This window comes from Podarcis muralis, chromosome 13, assembly GCF_964188315.1.
Source record: "Podarcis muralis chromosome 13, rPodMur119.hap1.1, whole genome shotgun sequence".
Classification (NCBI taxonomy): domain Eukaryota; kingdom Metazoa; phylum Chordata; class Lepidosauria; order Squamata; family Lacertidae; genus Podarcis; species Podarcis muralis.
In genome coordinates this window covers 28,202,885-28,223,929 of record NC_135667.1, presented here as the reverse complement: position 1 = coordinate 28,223,929, position 21,045 = coordinate 28,202,885, and the positions used below count along the sequence as shown (strand labels likewise).

Genomic DNA, 21,045 nt, shown 5'->3' with positions numbered 1-21,045 from the left:
TCTATTGTTTCCAACCCCTTAGCTGTCGTCGTCCCCCCACTCATCTATCTCGCTTCATCTTGTCAGGGCTGCGTAGATCTGATCTGTCTGGGGCTGGGTCTTTTCTTTCCCTCGTTCGTTCGTTCTTTCTTTCTTTCCTTCCTTCCTTCTCCCTCTTTCTTTCTTTCTTAAGAGTAGGGAGTGACAGATGGCGGGCCCGCTTTCCCCCGAGAGCGAGATCTCCCTACATGCGAGCGCATGTCAATCACCGCAGCTCATGTGATAACTCCAGCGGATGACGTGCCAGCCATATGGTCTGGCATCAGAGTTGGTACCCCCTCTGCCTGCGCGAAGCGTGCCACTTCCCTCCTCCTTTTGGATAAGACACTGAAGGAGACGGGGTGGACCTCAAGGAGCCTGTGCCTCTCTTTTTTTCCTCTCTCTCTCTCTCTTCCTCTTCTTCCTCCCCTCTAATTTTCTCCCCCCCCCCCTTTACTCCCAAAAGATGCGGGGTCCGAGGACTTGAAGATTCCTCCGCTCAGCTTTGGAGGTAAGTTATGTAAGGAAGAGAGAGCGGGGCAGAAACTTGAAAGGATGGGGTCACGCAACTTGCCTCCCCACCCCACCCCCGGCCACCTTCTTGGATCTCTCCCTCACTACAGATCTTATCTCTCTTTCTATAGACGCCCCCCCCCCCTTCTGCGCACACACAATTTATTTGTATCTTTGGGGGAAGAATGGCTAGAGAGGGGGATGCGCGCGGGGGGTGGGTGGAATAAGCTATCTCTAGGCAAGATTTTTTTATAGATCCAAAATCGCTTATGTAGCAAAGACCGGTTTTGCATGAGATGTGTGTGTGTATTTTTAAATAGATCTCAGCAGCCTTTGTGGCACGTTCAAAGATACCATTTAAAAAATAAGAATAAGAATCAAGCAGAGATCTGAGCAGACGATCCGGTGAAATACAATTTTCCAATTGTATTTAAAAATAATAATAATTAAAAGAAAACCCGTGCAGCCTTATCATTGAATCGAAGCTGTAGCACTTATTGGAGTGAACGGCACTCTCTTCAGCTCATCTACGGAGCTGTTGGTTTTTAGCTTGAGGGGTTTTTTTAGGAGTGGGTGCGTGTGTTGGGTGATCTTTCCCCATTCTTCTTCTTCCTCCTCTTTTTTGTGAAAACTGGCTCCCACCCCTCCCTAAGCAAAACACAGCGAGGGCAAATGCTCGCACAGGAACTGCCAAGCGATCCCTCGGTTCCTCGTAGTTTTGGAGCAAAAGACTCCCTAGGAAAATGGTCTTCAGCGGGGTCTGCATGTGGGCTAATGGAGCCAGTGTAGGGAGGGAGACGGGCGGAAGGCAAGAGCGACTGGAACCGGGTGGGATCTAGCGATTCTGCAAGAGCATCGAGTAGCTCAGGGAGCTTTTTTAATAGTAGTAGTAGTAGTAGTAATAATAATAATAATAATAATAATAATAATAATAATAATAATAATAATAATAATAATAATAATATCATCAAATTAATTGATTGAATGATCGATCAACGTGTTATATACCCAGAATGTTCTTTTAGGGGTTTAGAGTGAGGTACGAAACCATTCCCTGAAAAAGAAAGAGCGTTGGCAGGACTCAAACAGTTTAAACAAAAACAGGACAGGGGAAAATTGACAGGAACGAGAAGTTATGAGGGTTGGGATGTGATGGAGGAACGCGAGGATGGGGGTGGCTGGGGGCAGCGGGATGCAAAGTTCCAAATTATAACATTTCGTTCTAATATTAACATTAACGTTGATTTAAAAAAGAAAACCACCCAGAAATTGCGCTGGACCATTGGGTTATCAAGCTTCGGGTGGGATGGGACGGAGAAACCGGAGAGAAAAGTTAGAGATTTCGCTTGGCATTCTCTAGATCTCCGCCTCAAAGCTCTCCAGAGATATAAACAGAGGCAGGCTAGCTGGAAGAGATCGACGTATATATACGAGCCGGGGAGGCAGAGGAGATGGGGCGTAGCGATTTTAAATTCCCTTGGAGCTGATCGCATAAACATGAACCTTAAATTAAAACAAAAACAAAAACAAATAAACAGCCCCGTAAAGAAATCGGAGAAAATATCCACTACATTTCAACAACAACAAAACGAAAGGGTGTGTGTGAGAGAGAGAGAGAAGGAGGGAGGGAGGGAGAGAGAGGGAGAGAGAGAGACAGAGACTGTCTGTAATGAACCGGATCTATCAGAAATATTGCACCAATTCCGCAGCAAAGCAATGGAGACACCAATTAATTTTAATCACACTTTAAAACGAGTCAATTGCTTTTATGGAGGGGAGGGGGGAGCGCGATTTCAGGCCAGTTCTAAGCCGCTCTCCCATCCCCTCCTCCTCCTACAAAAGCTCTGCTTAAATTAGACTCCCGTTAAAAGTATGGGTGGGAGTGGGGAGGGAGCGGGAGATTATGTCTCTGATCAAGCGGAAGGTAACCAGGATTATTTTGACGAGAGCCGCTGCACGTACTTCGAGGCAGAACGTTTGGGAGAAGAGTGCAATAAAAAGGTTGAGTCAGGCTTTAAGAAGTGCCCTATCTTATTATGATCTGGGGGGTGGAAAGGAGTGAAAATGCAGGAGTTAAGGGGGGGGGCTAAAGGTCAGAACCCCACGGCTTCCTTCTCTAAAACACGCTCTGGAATGTTTAGCGAATCGTCAGCGCGTCGGATCCGGATGGGGATCACGGTTAATCGATTTGATCCATTTTTTAAAAATAGAAAAGAAAAGAAAAACAGGACTTCAAAGAACAAATTATGGGGTTGGAGAACAAATGCAGAACTGTGAAAGGGGTGGGTGGCTGGCTCTTAAGCACGTCCAAAGAACGGATTCCACCCAGCCATCCCGGAAGAGCCACTTGGCATGTTCCAATGACAGCGCAAAGGCATACCGGTATATTTTGGGAGGCGACGCTCTGCACATCCTTGCAGATCGTAGGCAAAAGTTAGATTATTTTGCTTGGGGAGGGAAGGCCCGTTCAGCCTTGAATGGGATGGGAAATCGACCCATGCCTTGGTAGTCCTAATGTGCTTGAAACCGTGGACCAGTCAAGGTTGCTCCGGCTTTAGGATGAAGTTCCAACAGTCCGGAATAGTTTGGATGACGCGCGTGCTTAGAGTTAGGGCTGCTGAGGCTCTGAAAGAAACTTGTGCTCTTATTTCTCGTTTCCATTCCTCTGTCCCTTCCCTCCGCCCCCCCCTCTGTGTGCGTCCCCCCATCCCCTCCCTCCCTCCGTCCTCCCCCTCCCCGCCCGCATGTCACCTCTGCAGCCACCATGTTGACGCGACTCTTCAGCGAGCCCAGCCTGATCCCAGAAGTTCAGAAATTCTCCAGCTGGGCAGACGACTGCGACGACGACGACGACGAGGACGACGAGGCCAGCGATAAAGATGAGCGGAAGGGCAAGAGCTGCCCTCTCCAGGACGAGCAGACCGACGGGGAGGCCAAAGACGACCACGACTTAGGGGGCGAGGAGGAGGAGGAAGAGGAAGAAGAAGAAGGGGTCGAGGAGGCGGAAGGGGATCGCCCCAAGAAACGGGGCCCCAAAAAGAGGAAGATGACCAAGGCCCGGCTGGAGCGCTCCAAGTTGAGGCGCCAAAAGGCCAACGCCCGCGAGAGGAACCGCATGCACGACCTGAACGCCGCCTTGGACAACCTCCGCAAGGTGGTGCCTTGCTACTCCAAGACTCAGAAGCTGTCTAAGATCGAGACGCTGAGGCTGGCCAAGAACTACATCTGGGCCCTGTCGGAGATCTTGCGCTCGGGCAAGAGGCCGGACTTGGTGTCCTACGTGCAGACTTTGTGCAAAGGCTTGTCGCAGCCCACCACCAACTTGGTGGCGGGCTGCCTGCAGCTCAACTCGAGGAATTTCCTGACCGAGCAAGGCCAGGAGGCCGGCAGGTACCACGGGCCCAACTCCACCTTTGCCATGCACCCTTACACCTACCAGTGCTCGCGGCTCTCCGGCGCGCAGTGCGCTTCCAGCACCATGGCTAGCTCCCACGCCCTGCGGACGCACGCCTACTGCGCCACCTACGAGTCGCTCTATGGGAACGCGTCGCCAGACTACAATAGCTCGGAATACGATGGGCCCCTGAGCCCTCCTTTGTGCGTGAACGGGAATTTCTCCCTCAAGCAAGACTCTTCCCCAGACCACGAGAAAAACTACCACTATTCTATGCACTACTCCGCCCTCCCGAGTTCTCGCCCGTCCGGCCACAATTTGGTCTTCGGGTCTTCTGGGATGCGCAGCGGCGTCCACTCGGAGAACGTTTTGCCTTATGAGATGCACCTCCACCACGACAGAGGTCCCATGTACGAGGAGCTCAATGCTTTTTTCCATAATTAACGACTCCTCCCGCCTTTGGGCTCCCCTTCTGGTTCCACACCTAACCAGGGCCACCTGTAGATCCCCAGTGGGTTGCGTTCGCGAAAGGGATAGGCGTGTGTGTGGTTCTGTGCGCGCGTGTGGGCGATTTTTATTTGGGGTGGGGGGCAACGGTCCTTGGCCTTCTCGAAGCCCCTGCTCGCCTCTTCCCGAGAGCTGCAACTTTGCATTCAACTGTGAGCCACTTGCCCTCGCAGTTAGAGAGAACTAATCTAAATAATAATAATAATATTAACAACAACAATAACACCCATCCCTAAACCTATTGAGCCGGGCGTACTTGTTTCAAAGCAGCGTGTGGAAGGCGAGTTCAGCCCGATCTACAAGACACTTAGGCCGAAGCAACGGACTTGACTCACTTCGAATCCGCTGGGATTCGACGGGGTCGATTCTGTTTGAAGTCAATGGTCTTCGGCTTAAATGAGGAGTCGACGGAGCTGATGAAGCGCCCTGTTTCCTATGGGACTCCTTACTTGACTGGGAGTTGGGGTGTAAACCGGATCTGAGACCTGGTCTCCTCCTCTGCCCCAATTACTAATAAAAGAAATCTGGTGCAATATATGCTCTAATGCAATTTTATATATATGAGAAAGCAAACTATATAGCTTCGTGGACTGTTTAGCTGAGGTCTTGACTATCTAGAAAGGAGGGTTTTAGATCCAAATCGGAAGTGCTATTAAGGAAGGGGGGAAACATCAAATTTATGGGGAGTGTGTGTGAGGGGGAGTCAAAGGTTCGCCCCACCTTAAGCGATTGCCTATATTGAGCAATGCTCAATATAGGCATTTAATCTAGAGACCAGAATGGCTGTAGAGCGAAATAATTCAGTACAGGGCAGTAGATGGTGGGGGGAGGGGGGCTTTCCATCATTCCAGCAATTGATTCAAGAATTCCCCGAAAGTTTAATCTATTTAAGGACGTGCTTGTTTGTTTGTTTTTTAAAAATACGTTTGCAAACTTTAAGTCAGACTTTCGATGCAGTGAGAACTTTAAAAAAGCAATAAAGGGGCAAACAGATGATAAATATATTCTATCTTTATCTATGCAAGTAGGTACTGAAACTAGGGAAAAAGTTTTTAAAATGAAGGAAAAGGAAAACAAAAAGGAAAAATGAAAAACAACAACAACCAAGAATCCATATGAGATATTAAAAATATGGACCAACAAACTCGCTGAGGTTTAAAATCGAGCACTTTTTTGATTTGGGGGAAACGGACTTGGTATGTTTCCCTGGTATTTAACAATCACTGACTTTTTGAAACCACCCTTGTAACCCCAAGTAACTTATTTTCCAAAATTCGTGTGTCATGCTGTTTTTTACCTGTTTTAAAAACGTTAATGAAAAAAAAAGTGGAAAAAAAGATTTTTATGAAATGACAAAAATGTTTTGTTATGCATGGATAGGAGGGGGAAACGCAAATATGCAAAATTTAAAGGTGATGTGAAAAATAACACTGATTATTATGCTTAATTCTTACGTTGGCTAGTTTTTTCCCCTCCCAATTAATAGTAACTCTTAATTTCTTTCTTTCTGTAATGCGTTTTTTGGGGGGAGAAATACGTTTATGTAACAATACACCAGTATATAAATCTCTATATAAAAACCAACATCTTCGAAAGACTCAAACTGGTATATTTTTCCCCCAACAGAGTAATGATTCATTTCTCCTTCCTTTGATGACTTGCTTTACAGCCAGGGGGATATGTCAAAATATTGTCTCAGATTCCCAACCCCCAACCCCTTATTTTAGTATGGCCCTGCATCACCTTTAAACATACCAGCATATTTTTTTTAAAAAAAAAATAAATAATCAAAAGCAAAAGGCACACATTTCTGATTGATATTTTTTAAAACAAAACTCAACAACGTTTTACTAAAAAACAACAAGACCAGAAAAGTTGAAGTTCAGATTGAAATGTCTATTGGACACCAGAAGTGCTTTGTGTGTGTGCGTGTGTACATGTGTGTTTGGTTTCCTTAAGATGAATAAATATTTATGTCAAAATGATATCCCAAAGTCCAAGGGGGAAAGGGGAGGGGGAGAGATTTTTCCAAGTCTTGTTTTAACAAAGGAGAGTTATTTTCTCTACTGTTTGTTTGTTTTGTTTGTTTGCGGCAAACTCTGTCTTGTTCGGTTCACACATTTTGGAGAGGACACTTTTGTAAGACGGGCTGCCTTTTCCGCGTCTGTCTGGCCTTCTAAAATCTCTCTCCCCCCCCTCCCCGCGCTTAACAAACCCTCCCCCCTAAATAATACTTATCAAAAGGTGACCCTCTATGAATGGAAGATATATAACCCCTCCTCACCCCACACCGCGCCCCTATTACGGGCATCTTTGAAAAATCAGGAACACTAGGGAAAGGTTCCCTTGCAAACATTCTGTGTAGTTGTGGGGTTTGAGTTTTGTTTGTTCGGTTTTTTGGGGATTTTTTTAATGCATGCATTGTTTAGGGGAAGAAGAAGAAGGGATATATATATAAAAAAAAAACCACAGAAAGGGGAGGGTGTGTGTGTCAAGCCCTGGTCTTCAATGGTATGTTTTAAGCATTAATTTGCAGATCTTTCCGGAAATGCATCCGAACACTTTTTGACAGGCTGAGAGCTGCGAGTCAGCTATGATCTTATTCAAACGTGTAATGAAGGAGCGTCCTAAGACGACAATTAATAAATATTAGATGTTTACTCCCTCAGGTTTGCTAGTTTACTTCAAACAAGTCTATATATATATATATGCGCGAGACCCCATTCTTTCATTGTAGCCAGACACGTTTCTCAAAGAAGAGGCGGGTGGGTGTAAACCCTGAACTGATTAAGATGGCTTCAAAGCATCCTTAGCTTGACAGTATGTCTTTGGAAGATCTACTTAAATATATATAAGAATTCTTCTTTCCCCTCACACACGCTGTTGGTTCTTTTTTTTTTTTAACTTGGAAGGTGGGCGGAGATCTACTTCTCATTTTATAAAGACTAATGTGGTTTTCTTGTCTTGGACAGATGGCTTTTCCCCTGCAACATTCCCTCCCTCTCTCTCACACACACACACTTCCCTTCTGATCTCATAAGCAAGAGTAAATTCAAGACCAAAGTCTTTCAAAACTATTTACTGGGGTGAACGGTCTTTCCTGGTGAATCTACTATTATTTAGGACTTAAACAATCGATGGATAGCTATTGGGTTCTTTTATTTTAATTGCTTAAGGGGGAGCTTATTTACAAGATAAGAAAACCGGAGCTTTAGGGAGCTGTCCCAAAGACGCATGGTGCTGAACCGGAAGCTCCGCGGGGAAGCAACAACCACCAGTGCCCCTGATCTCCTTTTCCCCTGTCGAGGATTCTCGGAGAGGGTGAGCATCCGTTTATGGGTCCTGCAAAGTGGGCTACAAAATATAGGACAGGGAAGCGTGTCTATTATCCTGCAAGCAGGAGGCAAAAGTTAGGACAGGCGGGGCCAGAGCGGAGATTCTAACCTGGATAACCAACAGGGTGGTTGCTTTTGGTGGATGTGAATGGGACCCGGTCTATATCAGTGTAGATTTGGACGATTTCGAGAGTAGAAAAAATGGGGGGGAGATATTTGGAATTCTGGTGCCCCCTTAGATTCATCACAGACTGATAAACACTCGCACAAACTTTTGTCTTTCCATTGAGTCCAATGAACAGTGGCCCAAAGCTATACAAGGAACATCACAAAAAGACGTGGACGGGAATTTTGGCTCTCATCATCCTCTTCTTTATCGCCATCATCTCTCTGTACTTGCCCAGCGAAGTACTTACTCTGGAATCCCTCTATTATATAGTAGGCCTGACTTGGAGGCACTCTGCGCTTCCTTCCCGCGTCTTGATATCCAAGAAGTTCGGGATTTCCCCCATCTGCTGCCTTCAGCAAAGCTGCCCCCCCCCCCGGGACCCGAAGATGGCTTATGATGGAAGCTTAGTTTTGGATGTCCCTTGACACCCCGGGCCAAAGCCCAGCACGCAGAAGTAGGAGCTCCTTGGCATCCACGGAAGACGTCTCTCTTTCCACCGCTTGCTGATGGCCTTGGCAGAACCGCACCATCTGAAAAAGTCAAAGATCGCAACTTTTTGAAGGATTACACTAAGGCGGTTTGTTTGTGCTTCTTTCACACATACACTTATTTATACACATAAGTACTTTAGCATGAGCCGGAAGTCAGTAAACTGTAGCTTTTGAGCAACTTACTTCCGGGAAGTTGCGTTACCCTTCCTTCCTTCCTTCCTTCCTTCCTTCCTTCCTTCCTTCCTTCCTTCCCCCACAATTCTCATTCCTTTCATCCTACCCATTTCCCCCCCCCCTCTCTCTTCCTCCGTCAGCCCCGCTTCCTTCTTTTCTTTAACAAACAGGTGTAATTTTGCCAGGGTGGGGTCCCTCCAACCTCCCCACCCCCCACACACCTAGATATGTTCCGACCCCCCAGCACCATCCTCCCATTCCAGTTTGACAGCGAGCAAACACTCGCCTGATCCTTGCTCTTTCCGCACCTGAACTCACCAGGTACCCCTTCTCTAAGCCTCAGCTGCCTTTCTCCCTAGCAACCCCGAAGAGGGAGGCGAGTCTCTGCGCTGCTCACCTCTCCAAACGCCTGCAGGTTTCGACTCACAAGGTGGGCGTCCGTCAGGCTAGCGATCAAAGCCTCTTGTCCCACAAGGTCAGCGTTTCGCTGTAGCTCCATCGGCTATTCGTGGCTGGGCTGAAGCAGACTGTGCCCCCCGCGCCAACCCAATCCACAACTCAGTTTTCCTTGAAGCCGCCGCTCTGGGGCTGATCTGGGGACTGAATCGGATTCAAATCGGCGTTCTTCTCTTTAGCCGGTTGCAAATCGGCCTGAAATCCCACTTCTGCTTAGCTAAGGTCTGGATTTGTAACTGGGCAAGACACACCGGGCTGCAGCTTCCATTGGGAATATAATGGCTGCAACAGTTAACCGGTTTCCAGCCGGCTTGAATTAGCACGCGGGAGTCCTTACACCTGAAACTGCAAATCATACCTATGATAGTACCACCTCTGGTACAAGCAGCATATAGAATTTTTGCTTCCCCACCATCCTGTGGTTTTCTAGAGGCTTACACATTTGTTCAAGAGGACCACAGAACCAATACTTTACGGCAACACGAGCGACAGCATTTCTGCCATTTCGGTAGCCTTTGTGAACAGCCGCATCCGGGTTTTGAGCTGCTCGGTGAACCGATTCAAACGGCGCAAAGGAATGATGTTCCTGCTGCAACCCTGCTCATCTTGAATTCGGGAGAGTCTCTCTCTCTCTCTCTCTCTCTCTCTCTCTCTCTCTCTCTCTCACACACACACACACACACACACACACACACAAGTTCTCCTTAAGTCGCCACATTTGCGGATAACACTCGCACAGTCACACGTGCAATTATTGTTTATTGTTCCCAAGACTTTTTCGCAGGCGAGGATACACCCGATGTCCGGGTTTCTGTACTGCTCAGCTAAGAGATCTCTAGCACTTGACTTCCTGAGTTTTGTTTTGTTCCGTCCAGTTTCTGCCTTGCCGGGGAACAAGGGACAGATTCCTCCCCCTTTCCCCCCAAATCTCCACATCCCTACATTCTTTGCTCACGAGGAAGGGGAAGGGAGCAACCCAACACACGCACGTGCTGTTTTCAAAATGATCACTGTAAAAAGGCCCCACGGACTCATCTGTTTTCTGCTCTCACCTGCATGGGAAATACTGTATCGGAATGTCCAGAGACCAAGCGGAAGGAAAAGCCCATCAAAAGCAGACTGACTTCAACATTTCCAAAAGTTTAGGGTTCCCCATTTGGAGTACACAGCTACACACGGGTATATGAATATATGAGCCATCATATGTAATCAGACACGTGTTCACATCCCCGTGGGAAACCTTTCCTGGGAAGCGGAGGTTGGTCTCCCTAGTTGGCACGCACCCATTCCCCACAAGCCCAAAGAGCCGCGTGTCTGATCTTCACATCTGAAGGCGATACCGGTGTGAGTGGGTGCCTGCACTTTCTCCTCTGCCGGTAGGTATAGGAAGAGTAGGTCCCTAGCTATGTTTACTGGGCAGTAAATTCCACCTGGACTTTGAAATGCTGAAGCCACGGAGGCAATATGGTCACAGGTACAAAATATAGAGGTCTTCCCCTCCATGGTGTGAGCTTCTCCTAGGTAACAGCCTAGCTTGTGTATGTGTGCGTGTGTGTTTATACGCATTTGTATGGGCAGACTAAAGGCTTGCGCTATCTGTTCTGTTATGACTATAAAGAATAATATAAAATGGAAACCCCAAAAACCCAGATCTACCAACCGGAGCCTGGTGCAAAAGACATCCGCTTAGCCTTAGAATCAAAGAATTCTGAGGCCAGGAATTTGTTCAGAGAAACCGACCTGAAGGGAGCTCACCGTCTATCCAAATAATGATCCACTCTCTGGTTAGCCCAAGCTTCCTTCATTTCAGAGGCATAATTTAGCTGGAGTCATTTTCTTGCTGGTGTTGCAAAAGAATTGGGAGATCCTTGCCGATCTATTGCAAATCACCTAGTAAATCGAGATTCACCCTCTCCCGATCTGATTTGTATCTACAGTATACCTATAATATTGTTCATTATGCGAATATGAACATATATGGGAACGTTCTCCCCGGCACTGAATGTACATCTCAGGCACAGACACCTTATGTCCGTTACATTGTCCGAAGGATGTGTGCGGGCGGCCTCATCTCTCACCGCTCTTGGCCAATTCACACGTGCTTCCACGTCACTTGGTTCCTCGGCATGGACGTGTGAGCCGCCTCAATCGACAGCCATTGCTTCGGGAGTTCTATTAGACCTCTCGGTGTTGGTGTTAGCGAGTTGTGATGGTCCACAATACACACACAAGCAAGTCTCCCTTCTTGATGCTAACACACAGACGCACGCTAATGACTCAGGCCCTTAGAATTCTTCGCCGAATGTTTCAAAGGAAAAGCGTGGGATCTGGGGTAGACACTGCCGATCTGGACATTCTCTGTCCAGGTATGACTCTGCGATGGCTTCTTCAGAGGACGGTGCCATTCCTTGGTGCTGGAGCAACCGGGGATTGACAGGTGCTCGTCAGCAGACCCTGAGCACCAGACTCAGGCTACTATTTCATGCCACCGCACCGGGGTGCCAACTTGAATAAAATATTGGAGGGGGGCAGGTAAGCATAACCAATAACACACACAATTTGCACACACACAATTTGAATGGGAATGCCTATCTGCTTTGGGGGAGCGGCCCCCTCAAATATTTTATGGGGGCTTCAGCCCCTAGGAGTTGGCTTCCGTGCCACAGATTCCGCACCACCAGTAATTTACACATGGTTTACACATTTACACATTCGCAACCATTAAGGGTAGGAGGAGGGTCCCTGAGCTAAACGCTTAGGTAGCATCAACTTGTGTGCCCGGCACTGTATGAAATATCCAACCACGTGGCTTCTCCTGCTGTCAGATCTGTACATGATTAGACCAGGCGGGAAAAGATCAGGGAAGGGCAACTGAGAAGTCCGGGTTAATGTGCTTTTATAGGGGAACTGAAGCCTGGACGGGAACCGGATGCGCGCAGCCCTGAGAAAAGAAATCTGTAGCGTAAATGCGACTTCATGGCAACAATCAGTGCACACCTTACAGTTTTATCTCCACGAAGGTGTGGAAAGAGAGAGAGAGGACACCATTTATAATTGCTGCATTGGATTAAGAGATTCAAAGCGACTGGTTACTTCTCTCGACAGTCCCACAAAGAGATGAGATAGATCTGTGCATCTTCGAGGAAGGAAGGAAAAAGACGGAAAGGGTAAACAACACACGGAAGTTGTTGGCTGAAGCTTGTTGCACACGCGGGGGGGGGGGGAGGTAAGATACTCTTAGCACCACACGCTGTAAACTTCCCCCTTTTAGTTTAACCAATTAAAGTAGCGCGACTGCCTCGGAATATTTTTGAGTATTCGGCGGGCGCGTATCTGTTTCGCGTGCGCCGCTGTGGTTGAAAGGTCGCCTCTTCCTTTTGCCAGCTCAGCTACCAGAAGCTCACCCTCCGGGTCTGTTCCAAGCGCCTGGAGGACCCCATCGCCTGTCTTCTCCAGGTGGGGAAGGTGGGTGGGTCAGCCACGCGCCCTTCTCGGCCCTGAAGAGCTTTCGGGTTGGTTCTTTACGCTTATTGTCAACGTCTCAGAATATCAATATCGCGTCACTTAGGTCCACGGCCACCCGGCCCCACGTCCAGGGAAATAAATACTCCTTGCCACGCCATCCCTTCCTCATCCCTTCACGATCCTGCCTCTCCAGAGAGCCAGCCACTTCGGTGCCCCTGAAACAAGGCCAGAATCGCACCTTGCACTATTTGTAAGAATTTGCGCGCAGGCTGTCCGGAAATGTGGGCTAGACAGAGGACTTTGGCTAGTAGGCATTGATATGTGTGTGCGTATCTATCTATCTATCTATCTATCTATCTATCTATCTATCTATCTATGCCTGTCTATATCCTGGAAATAAATATGAGTCGCAGTGCAGTCCGGCAGACTTTTCGTCTTTTACAGAGAGGTGCAGCATTTTCCAGATTGGAGAGATGAATCCGCGACAGCTCAGCTGAGAAAGTTTCTTGGTTTTGTTTTTTTCCTGGAGGCTGGGAAGAAGAGAGAAACGGAGAGGCGGATCATATCTTCTAACAGTATTTTTTTAAGTCCGTTTTGAGGCTTAGTCAATTACCAAATATTGGGTGCCCCCCCCTTTAGTCACATTTTCAGCCCCTCCAAATGAGGATAAACCATAGATATCCGGGTTTCCTTAAGAGCGTTTGCAGGAGCACACAGATTTTTGAGAAAGAGGGTGTGTGTGTGTGTGTGTGTGTGTGTGTGTGTGTGTGTGCTCTATCGATAGCTGAAGCTAGCTTAGCTGGCATGCTTCTGGCTGGCAGTGCCAGCTTCCTGATTTCCGCAGTAGTAAAAGAGAGGCTCTCTATGGGGAGTTAGATGCCAGGCTGTTGTCTGTGCCAACTGCCAGCCAAGGGCCACTGAAGGGAAGTGGTTAGCTTGCTACAACTGAGTGTCGGACATCTGTTCACTCCAGAGCAGTTTTAAAGGGGAAGGCCCCCAGTATTAAAGGAAGGCAAATGTACACACACACACACACACACACACACAGAGAGAGAGAGAGAGAGAGAGAGAGAGAGAGAGAGAGAGAGAGAGAGAGGCTTGCTGAGGAGCAGGAAAACACACGGGCACAGGCAGGCACAGCATCTCCTGGCTAGCAAGGAATAAATATACTGGGCAGATACAAGGTTCAGAGACGCTACAAACTCAATTTGGAGGTATATAATCGAGGAAAAGAAGGGTGTGCGCGTGAGAGAGAAGCGTGACTCTGCTTAAGGGGGTTATATGATTCATTCACTGAGCTTTCTTGAAGAAGAAAAATCCCGGAAAACTCTTTTTCACTGCCCACATCCAGGTTTTCAAAAGGAAGGAGCCGCCCCAGGATGGGGACATTTTAAGCTAAACGAGGCAACGGGGGAACAGAGAAGAAGACTTGTCCAAAGATGGTCCCAGTCATGTACTCAATTCCAATCCTACAACAGCTCTTGCTACCCGCGTTGGATTTCTGGCACTCTGGTCCCGTTGCCCCCCAACTCCACTGGCATCTAGCACGCGCTGCCAAAGGGGCCCAGGAGGCAAATAGACTTCTGACAGAAGAGTAAATTTGCCACAAAGAGTCAGGGGAGCAAAAGGGAGGAAAAGAGGAAGAGGGAGGAAGTGAAGGGTTGGATAGGAAGGAGAAGAAAAATTATAGCTGGGTCAATGCTCTCTAATGGAGGTGACGGAGAAAATGCTGGAGTATTTCTGGAGTAGAGGTTTGGAATAAGTGCATGGGCATATTAGAGAGAGAGAGAGAGAGAGAGAGAGAGAGAGAGAGAGAGAGAGAGAGAGATCAAGTCAGATGGAAAGAGTGCTTTATCGATTAGACGACATATAACAGATAAGCCCAGATTTCTTAACAGAGGCAAGCCAAAAAGACTACAGGGACGAAGTCCCCCGTCTCCGAGCCTGACGCTACAGGCGCTCTCCTCTCCTCTCCTCCGTCTGCGGTGGCGAGCCGGGAAAGTGGAGAACTATATATACCAGGCAGCGGACAACACCATACATTCAAAGCTCATTTTCAGCACTCCCCCTTCCCCAAAGAGGCATGGGAACTGTAGTTCAGCCCTCACGGAGCTACGATTCCCAGCACCCCCCCCAGGAAACTACAGTTCCCAGAATTGTTTGGGGAAAACGCGCGGCGCTTTAGATGTGCCTTAATCGTATAGGCAGCCTCACACCGTCTTCCCATTGCCCCTCTCCTCAATGTCTTGGAGGGAAAGGCCAAATTCCGAACAGGAAAATCTAATTTCCATTTTGTGTTTTTAAAAAATAAAGCCGGTCAATGTGCCAAGCGAACGACTGGCTCTCCCTAGACTTGCTCAAACCTATGTACTGTATTTCTGCTTTTTTCCCCCTTCCATTTTTTTATTAGCATTGGAAATAAAATCCGCGCCTGAAAAGAATTTGCGTGGAGAAGTTTATTGGGAGGCGAGAGGCTCACTGCAAATCCGCCCCCCCCTCCCAAACTGAGGGACCTTTCCCAATTTCTCTCCTGCACTCATTGCGTTTATTATTGTTTCCTTTCCAGAACCGGGGACGGGGGGGAGCAGGGACGGAGGGGAGCGAGAGAGACTCCAACGACATCAGCCATTCCTGCCAAGCGGCCCCATGCCTCCCTCTTTGCCCAGTGGCCAGGCGGATGCCAGGCTAAGCAGAAGGGTGGGGGGGGAGAGGGAGGCTGGGGAGGGTAGGAGGAGACCTTGCTTCAGTTTAAATTTCGTGGCATCTGTTCATTATTATACAGTGTAGATTTTTATATGGACAGCTAAATTAAAGACAGATTTCTGCCAGAATTGCAGATATCGTTTAAAAGAGAGAGGGAGAGACGGAATTGGGGGGGGGGGGGCAGAGAGGGAAAGAAAAAGGAAAAGAAAGGAGGATTCAGAACCGCTTAGTCTGATTTATTTCAGAGGTGGGTGGTTTGAGGCATAAAGCACGCAGGATAAAAATAATCGCATTGCATTTTCCCTGACCATTTTTAGAGGTTGACTAAGGTGCTTGCGCGCTCACTCTTGTGCGGGAGATATATCTGTATTAACACCTTGTTAACACAGTTCAGATCGGGGTGTGGGTCCGTGTGGGTCTGCATTCTCACACACTCATATATTACAGCGGAGGAGAAATCGATCCATCCATCCATCCATAATGGGCAAAATAATTCTACCGATCCGATCTATTCGCCTATTCCTTTTTTTTTTTTTTAATATGCTATCTTATTTTTTGGTGACTTTTAGATGGTCTGTCTATCAGACTGATTTATCAATTCCACGGTCTGCCCACCGATTCCATGGCAGTCTCCTAAGTCGCTAGACTATTTTATTCTATGATTTCATTCGTCTGTGATTTCCCCCTGTATTCTGACGGATCTCGTGTAGATTTCATTCTCTTCACTCATCTGTTACGCTGTTTTATGTGGCTGTATCCTTTAATTTTTTTCTCTTCCCCCATCTACCCATTTGCACCCACCTCTCTCGCGACTGACAAAAGGTCAACCCCAAAGGCGCTTGGAAATCTACGAGACGGGCCTGAAATCAACATTCCCCCAGTCAGTGCGCGGGAGCAGCGCACAGCGAGTTGCGAAAGGCGGTGATCTGGGTTCCAGATGAACCCTCTCCCTGCGAAGCTCATTGGCTGACCTTGAGCCAGTCATCATCTCTCACCTGAGCCTACCTGAGAGGGTCGTTGTGAGGAAGACAAATAGACACGTGCTGCCAGCCTAACCCCACTTGCCTGGGAGCAGCAAGCCGCATTGAATTCTATAGGACTTACTTTTGAATAACATGACTAGTTAGGACTGCGATGTATCTCAAATGAGTTGCATTGCTTCTTTTTACACACGTAGAGAAGCCCAGGAGCTTTGAGTGCCGGAGGCAGAAAATAAAAATGGACACACACACACACACACACACACACACGCTCCTGGCCAAAGCAGGATAATAAACTGAAAAAATCGATCGTTTCCTGTCCTTTCATGGTACCCCAAAATATACTGCCAGTAATCATAGTCGATCCTGTGCAAGCAAACAGCTGCTGGGTGTTCCAGATAGGGAAATAAAGAAATGCAATTGACCTGCCTGAAGAATTAACCTATAAGTTCCTTACGCTGAAAAATCTTCACACACACACATCCCAAAATGGGGAATGGGGTGGGGGAAGCGAAAGCCTACACACACACACACACACACACACAGAGAGAGAGAGAGAGAGAGAGAGAGAGAGAGAGAGAGAGAGAGAGAGAGAGAGACTGTGGAAAGCAACAAGGGGAGATGGGCCCGTATCCCTTGATTGACATTTAAGAGAGACACGTTGAAGGCAGAGAGAAATGCAAATTTCACCTGGATACAGGAAGGGGATGGAGGTAATTCCCCCAAGTACTAAAACAGGATTAAACGCGGGCTGTCTTCTCCTCTTTTTTTAATACCCTTTCTCTGTTTCACGCACCCTTCCAATCTGACAGCACCCTCCTCGAAAGAGTTAAAGTAGGGACATCTGTGTCTGCGAATTGTGGGGAATATCCGAACCTGCCAATGAGGGCTGGCATCAACCGTGTAACAAATGCTTGATACTTTGGAATGCCGAGTCGCTTGGCAGGTTTTGTGTTCACACACACACACACACGCACAGGGGACCTATTTGCAAAGAGATGCTCCCCTCACCCCCACAGTTCCTTCACTACCTATCTGGCTTCTATTGGGGGGCAGTGGGGGTTTCGCTTGGCCTCCGCCTGGCCGACCAACTTATCACCAAACGGGAGATCGCAGGCTATGAGAGGCTGACGCTTCTCCTTCAACCAGGGAAACTATGGTCAAGATAAGAAGCAGGGCGTGTTCTTAGAATGGGTCAAGATCTCTAACTATATATGTGTCTGTCCACACGCACGTTAATGAACGCATTAATGAAAACCTACAGTGAAATGCTGAAGGAACTTCCTGAAAGTATCCAAGGGTCTTAGTAAATTTGCAGAATCGGCAACAGAACCAAGAAGAATCCAGAGATGTGGATTCTGGGGGCGGAGGTGGAATCCGCCAGGAAATTGTGTTTGCCGGGTGAGATCTCCATTCGGTTCGGGAATAACCAGGGCACAGGCCATGGGCGTATCTGGGGCGGGTGGGGAGAGTAAGTAAATAAATAGACTTAACTAACTGACCAACTGCATCTCAGATATCTCGGTTCTGCCCCCCCCCCCAACCCGTATAAAGCCTCGAATCCTGGCTAGGCCCATGGCAGAGGCCCCGGAGGAAGGTGGTCTCTAGTATCAAACTTCATCCAAAGACATTACCTCCAGGCATGTGCAGAGCGCCTTCCCTCACCCACGGGAATTAAGTAACCCTCTCCGTCCAGTCTTTGGGGAGTCTATAGGGATAGTTTTTCAGGTCAGAGAAGAGGAGGCTTCGGGTCGGGGGAGGGCTGCCCCGGCGCGTCTTATTTCGGGAAAGAGACAGCGCGCGCCCGCTTCCTCGCCTCTTTTTATTCTTCAGCCACCTACAATGCACGCTTGAGAAAACGGACAGCGAACAGGGCGCGCCTTTACCCGCGAAACAAGGGCTTCCTCTGCCGTGTAAGTTTGCCCTGCAGTGCAACCCGCCTGCCCTCCTTATGCGCCCAGAGACGTTTCTCTGCGGCGTTCCCTGCCAAGTTCTGCCTCCCCACTAGCCAGCCCATCTCTCTCTCCCCCCTCCATTTAACCATCTCATACGCGCCCCAAAAAGCTCTCCCTATCTATCTATTTAAAAATGAAGAGTTGTGTGTTTTTGGGTGGGGAGACTGAGCCCAGGATCTGCCACTGGCCACGCTAGCCTTTTTATGTTTTTGTTTTTTTGCTAGCCAAAACCGCAGGCTGCGCTGCTTTCCTCTCCCCCACCCGCAGCCAAGAATACGAAGCTTCGCTCCAGGGGGATCATGGTGCCATTCGGTGCCCGGTGCCAGCTGGGGGGAGGAGGGGGAAATCAGGGAGGGAGGGGGAGGGTACGGAGGGGGAGGGGAGCACATCTGAAATTCCAGGACATCTGTTCGCTATATAAGATAGTGCTCTTGTTAAAAAAGGCCCTGGAACCTGTACAAGCCAGCAACCTCCCCTTGTCAATATCCCTGGAAAGGATGAAGGGGATTTTTTTTTGGGGGGGGGGAGTCGGATTTTGGGGGGGGGGTGGATATCTCGCCATGCACGTGGACACATCCTAGCCTTTCTTTATTTGCATTGATGGATCTCGAAATTCAGCCGTTCCCATAGGGCTCCCTGGCCTTTTTGTGGGTTAAAAAAAACAAAACAACACCACATATAGGCAGACACTCGGGCGCAGCCGCACCCCCCCCCCCCGCGCGCCCTTGCATAGGCGATGGAGTTGAGGCTGCCGGCCCGCCTCTTCCCTGGCAGAGCCACGATTCTGGCAAGCTCTCCCCGGCAAAGGTGAGAGGACAAGCCTGGCCGCCGCAGCCAGAATCAATTACTCCGCGCCCCTGTTATTACCCGCTTAATTTGGAGAAGGGCTGAAGCGCGCGGACCGACGGACTGTTGCTTCGCACCGCTGGAATTTGGGGTGTGTGCGCAGGGAGGAAGTAGTAGCGGCAGCCCCGGCCCAAGCTGGGGATGGAGGCGCCCAGGAGCCTGGAGCGGGTGGGGAGAAGAAGAGCCGAGGCCCACGAGGCGCCTCGCCAAACTTCCTGGCGGCCACTTTGGACCCCCAGCCGGAGCTGCCGGAGTTAGACGGGAAGAATCCGCCTGGCGCCACGCAGGGAGGCAGGAACAAAAACCAAGAAGGCCCTTCGGTCTCCCTCTCGCTTGCCTTTCCCACTGTCCTCCCTTTTCTCTTTCTCCCCCTTTCCCCCCCCCCCCCGTCTTTCCATCTCGTTCCTTATTCATCCTCCCGCTCCTTCCTTCTCTTCCTGCCCTCCCCCCACTATTTTCATCCCTCTTTCCTTCTCCTGCTTTTCCCTTTCACTTCCTTAATTTTTTTATTTCCCTTTTCCAGTCCTCCCTGCTCCCTCCCTTTCCTTTTACTTTCTCCTCCCTCGCTTTTTCATTCCTCCTTCCTTTTCTTATATTTCCTCCTCCCTTTCCCTCGCTTTTCCCTTTCTCCTTTTTATTTCCTCCCTCCCTCCCTTGTCATTTCCTCTTTCCTTTTCCTTCCTTTCCCCCCTCCCTCCCTCCTTCCCTCCCTCATTCCCCTTTTAACCCCAGTCTTCTCTTGGTCACCACAGGAAAAAAAAAACCAACAATAGGGAAAAGTTACTTTTATCATTAGCAAGATTCAAGGATTTGCCCTGGCGATCTGCGCACACGGGAGAGAGGCGGTGGGGAGAAAGAAGTTGTCCCTGTGACGCCCCTTCTCTCCCCAAAGCAAAGACAAGCGCCTGTTCCTTGGAGGGCGAGGTCCCTGGGGCAGAAGAGAGCAGCAGCCGGCATTTCGGGCACGGAGCTTTGCATGTGGGCAGGACCAAGGCGCTGGTGGGTTGAGCCCGGGAGGCGCTTTGCGCGCCGCTTCGCCGGCGGCGGGATTCGGGGGGGGGGGGGGCTTTTGGGCTCGGCGCGTTGGGCTCCTCCGTAGCGCGAAGGCCAAAGGGGGGGCCTGATTCCAAGACACAAATCTGCGTCCCATCGTTTCTTTAGTGCCTGAACTCTCTCGGACAGAGCCAGGCAGACGCACAGGCAAAATCAAAAGGCGCCGAGGCTTTAAAACACACCACCACCACACGCCAACGCTGGCAACGCTTTGACTGGGAAGGAGGGAAGAATCCCAAAGCTAATACCAACTTGCAAAATAATGGCCTATTAGGCCGCCCACTTCCTCCACTCCAATAATTTAAATACAGAAATTGGTGGATCTGATTCTTTCCTCTTCGCTTTTCTCCTTCCCTTCCTTCCTTCCGAAAAACTCGAGCATTCATCTTATTTTCTCGGGATAATAAGGGATCTCCGTATACAAGACTCGGGGTCCTGCATTTCTCTTCCCGACCCTCCCCCTGAGCATACAGGCGCGCACACAGAGATCTAGCCCCTTGCGAAGTGCGTGAGATTCCCAAGCTGCGGCCTGCCCGCGTTCTGGCACCAGACGCGCTTAGAGCGGGTCCGGGGAGCCAGGTGGTTTCCACCTGACCGACTCTCGCTCGCGAAGCTGCGTTTGGAAGTCCCTGCTAAATGGAGGCGGGGGTCGGGAGAAGCGCGGAGGATGAAAGTCGGGTCCTTCTGTTCACTCTGGTCCATTTCGTCGCGGACGTTATTAAGATCTCTGACAGCTTGACTCCTAAACATGCTAGGCTAGGAAGAACAAGCTGGTGTAGTTCAAAGAAGCGGGGCATATTTGGGAATATTGTGGGATGTGATCCACAAGTAGCAGTAAAGTACAACATTCTTTGTAATGCTAGAGTGGACATGCAAGGGAATGTCTGGTCCAGCCAGTGGAAACTTCCTGTTCTTCCTGGCCCTGGAGCATCCTTCCTCTTGCATGTGACCAGTGGTGGGCGTGACCTTACCTGTCCAGGTAACAA

The 21,045-nt window shown here is 49.0% G+C and overlaps 1 protein-coding gene across 2 annotated transcripts; it reads left to right on the top strand.

Moving 5' to 3' along the window:
* The first annotated feature begins 282 nt into the window (after positions 1–282).
* Positions 283–5,709, top strand: NEUROD2 (neuronal differentiation 2). 2 transcript variants are annotated; one of them, XM_028703589.2, is made up of 2 exons: positions 283–529; positions 3,291–5,709. In XM_028703589.2, exon 2 carries the CDS (start codon positions 3,296–3,298, stop codon positions 4,367–4,369), a length of 1,074 nt encoding a protein of 357 aa, XP_028559422.1. In that variant the 5' UTR covers positions 283–529; positions 3,291–3,295; the 3' UTR covers positions 4,370–5,709. The 2 variants fall into 2 exon arrangements, with proteins under 2 accessions (XP_028559422.1, XP_028559423.1); XM_028703590.2 differs by lacking the exon at positions 283–529 and adding an exon at positions 2,167–2,532.
* Positions 5,710–21,045: the final 15,336 nt, after the last annotated feature.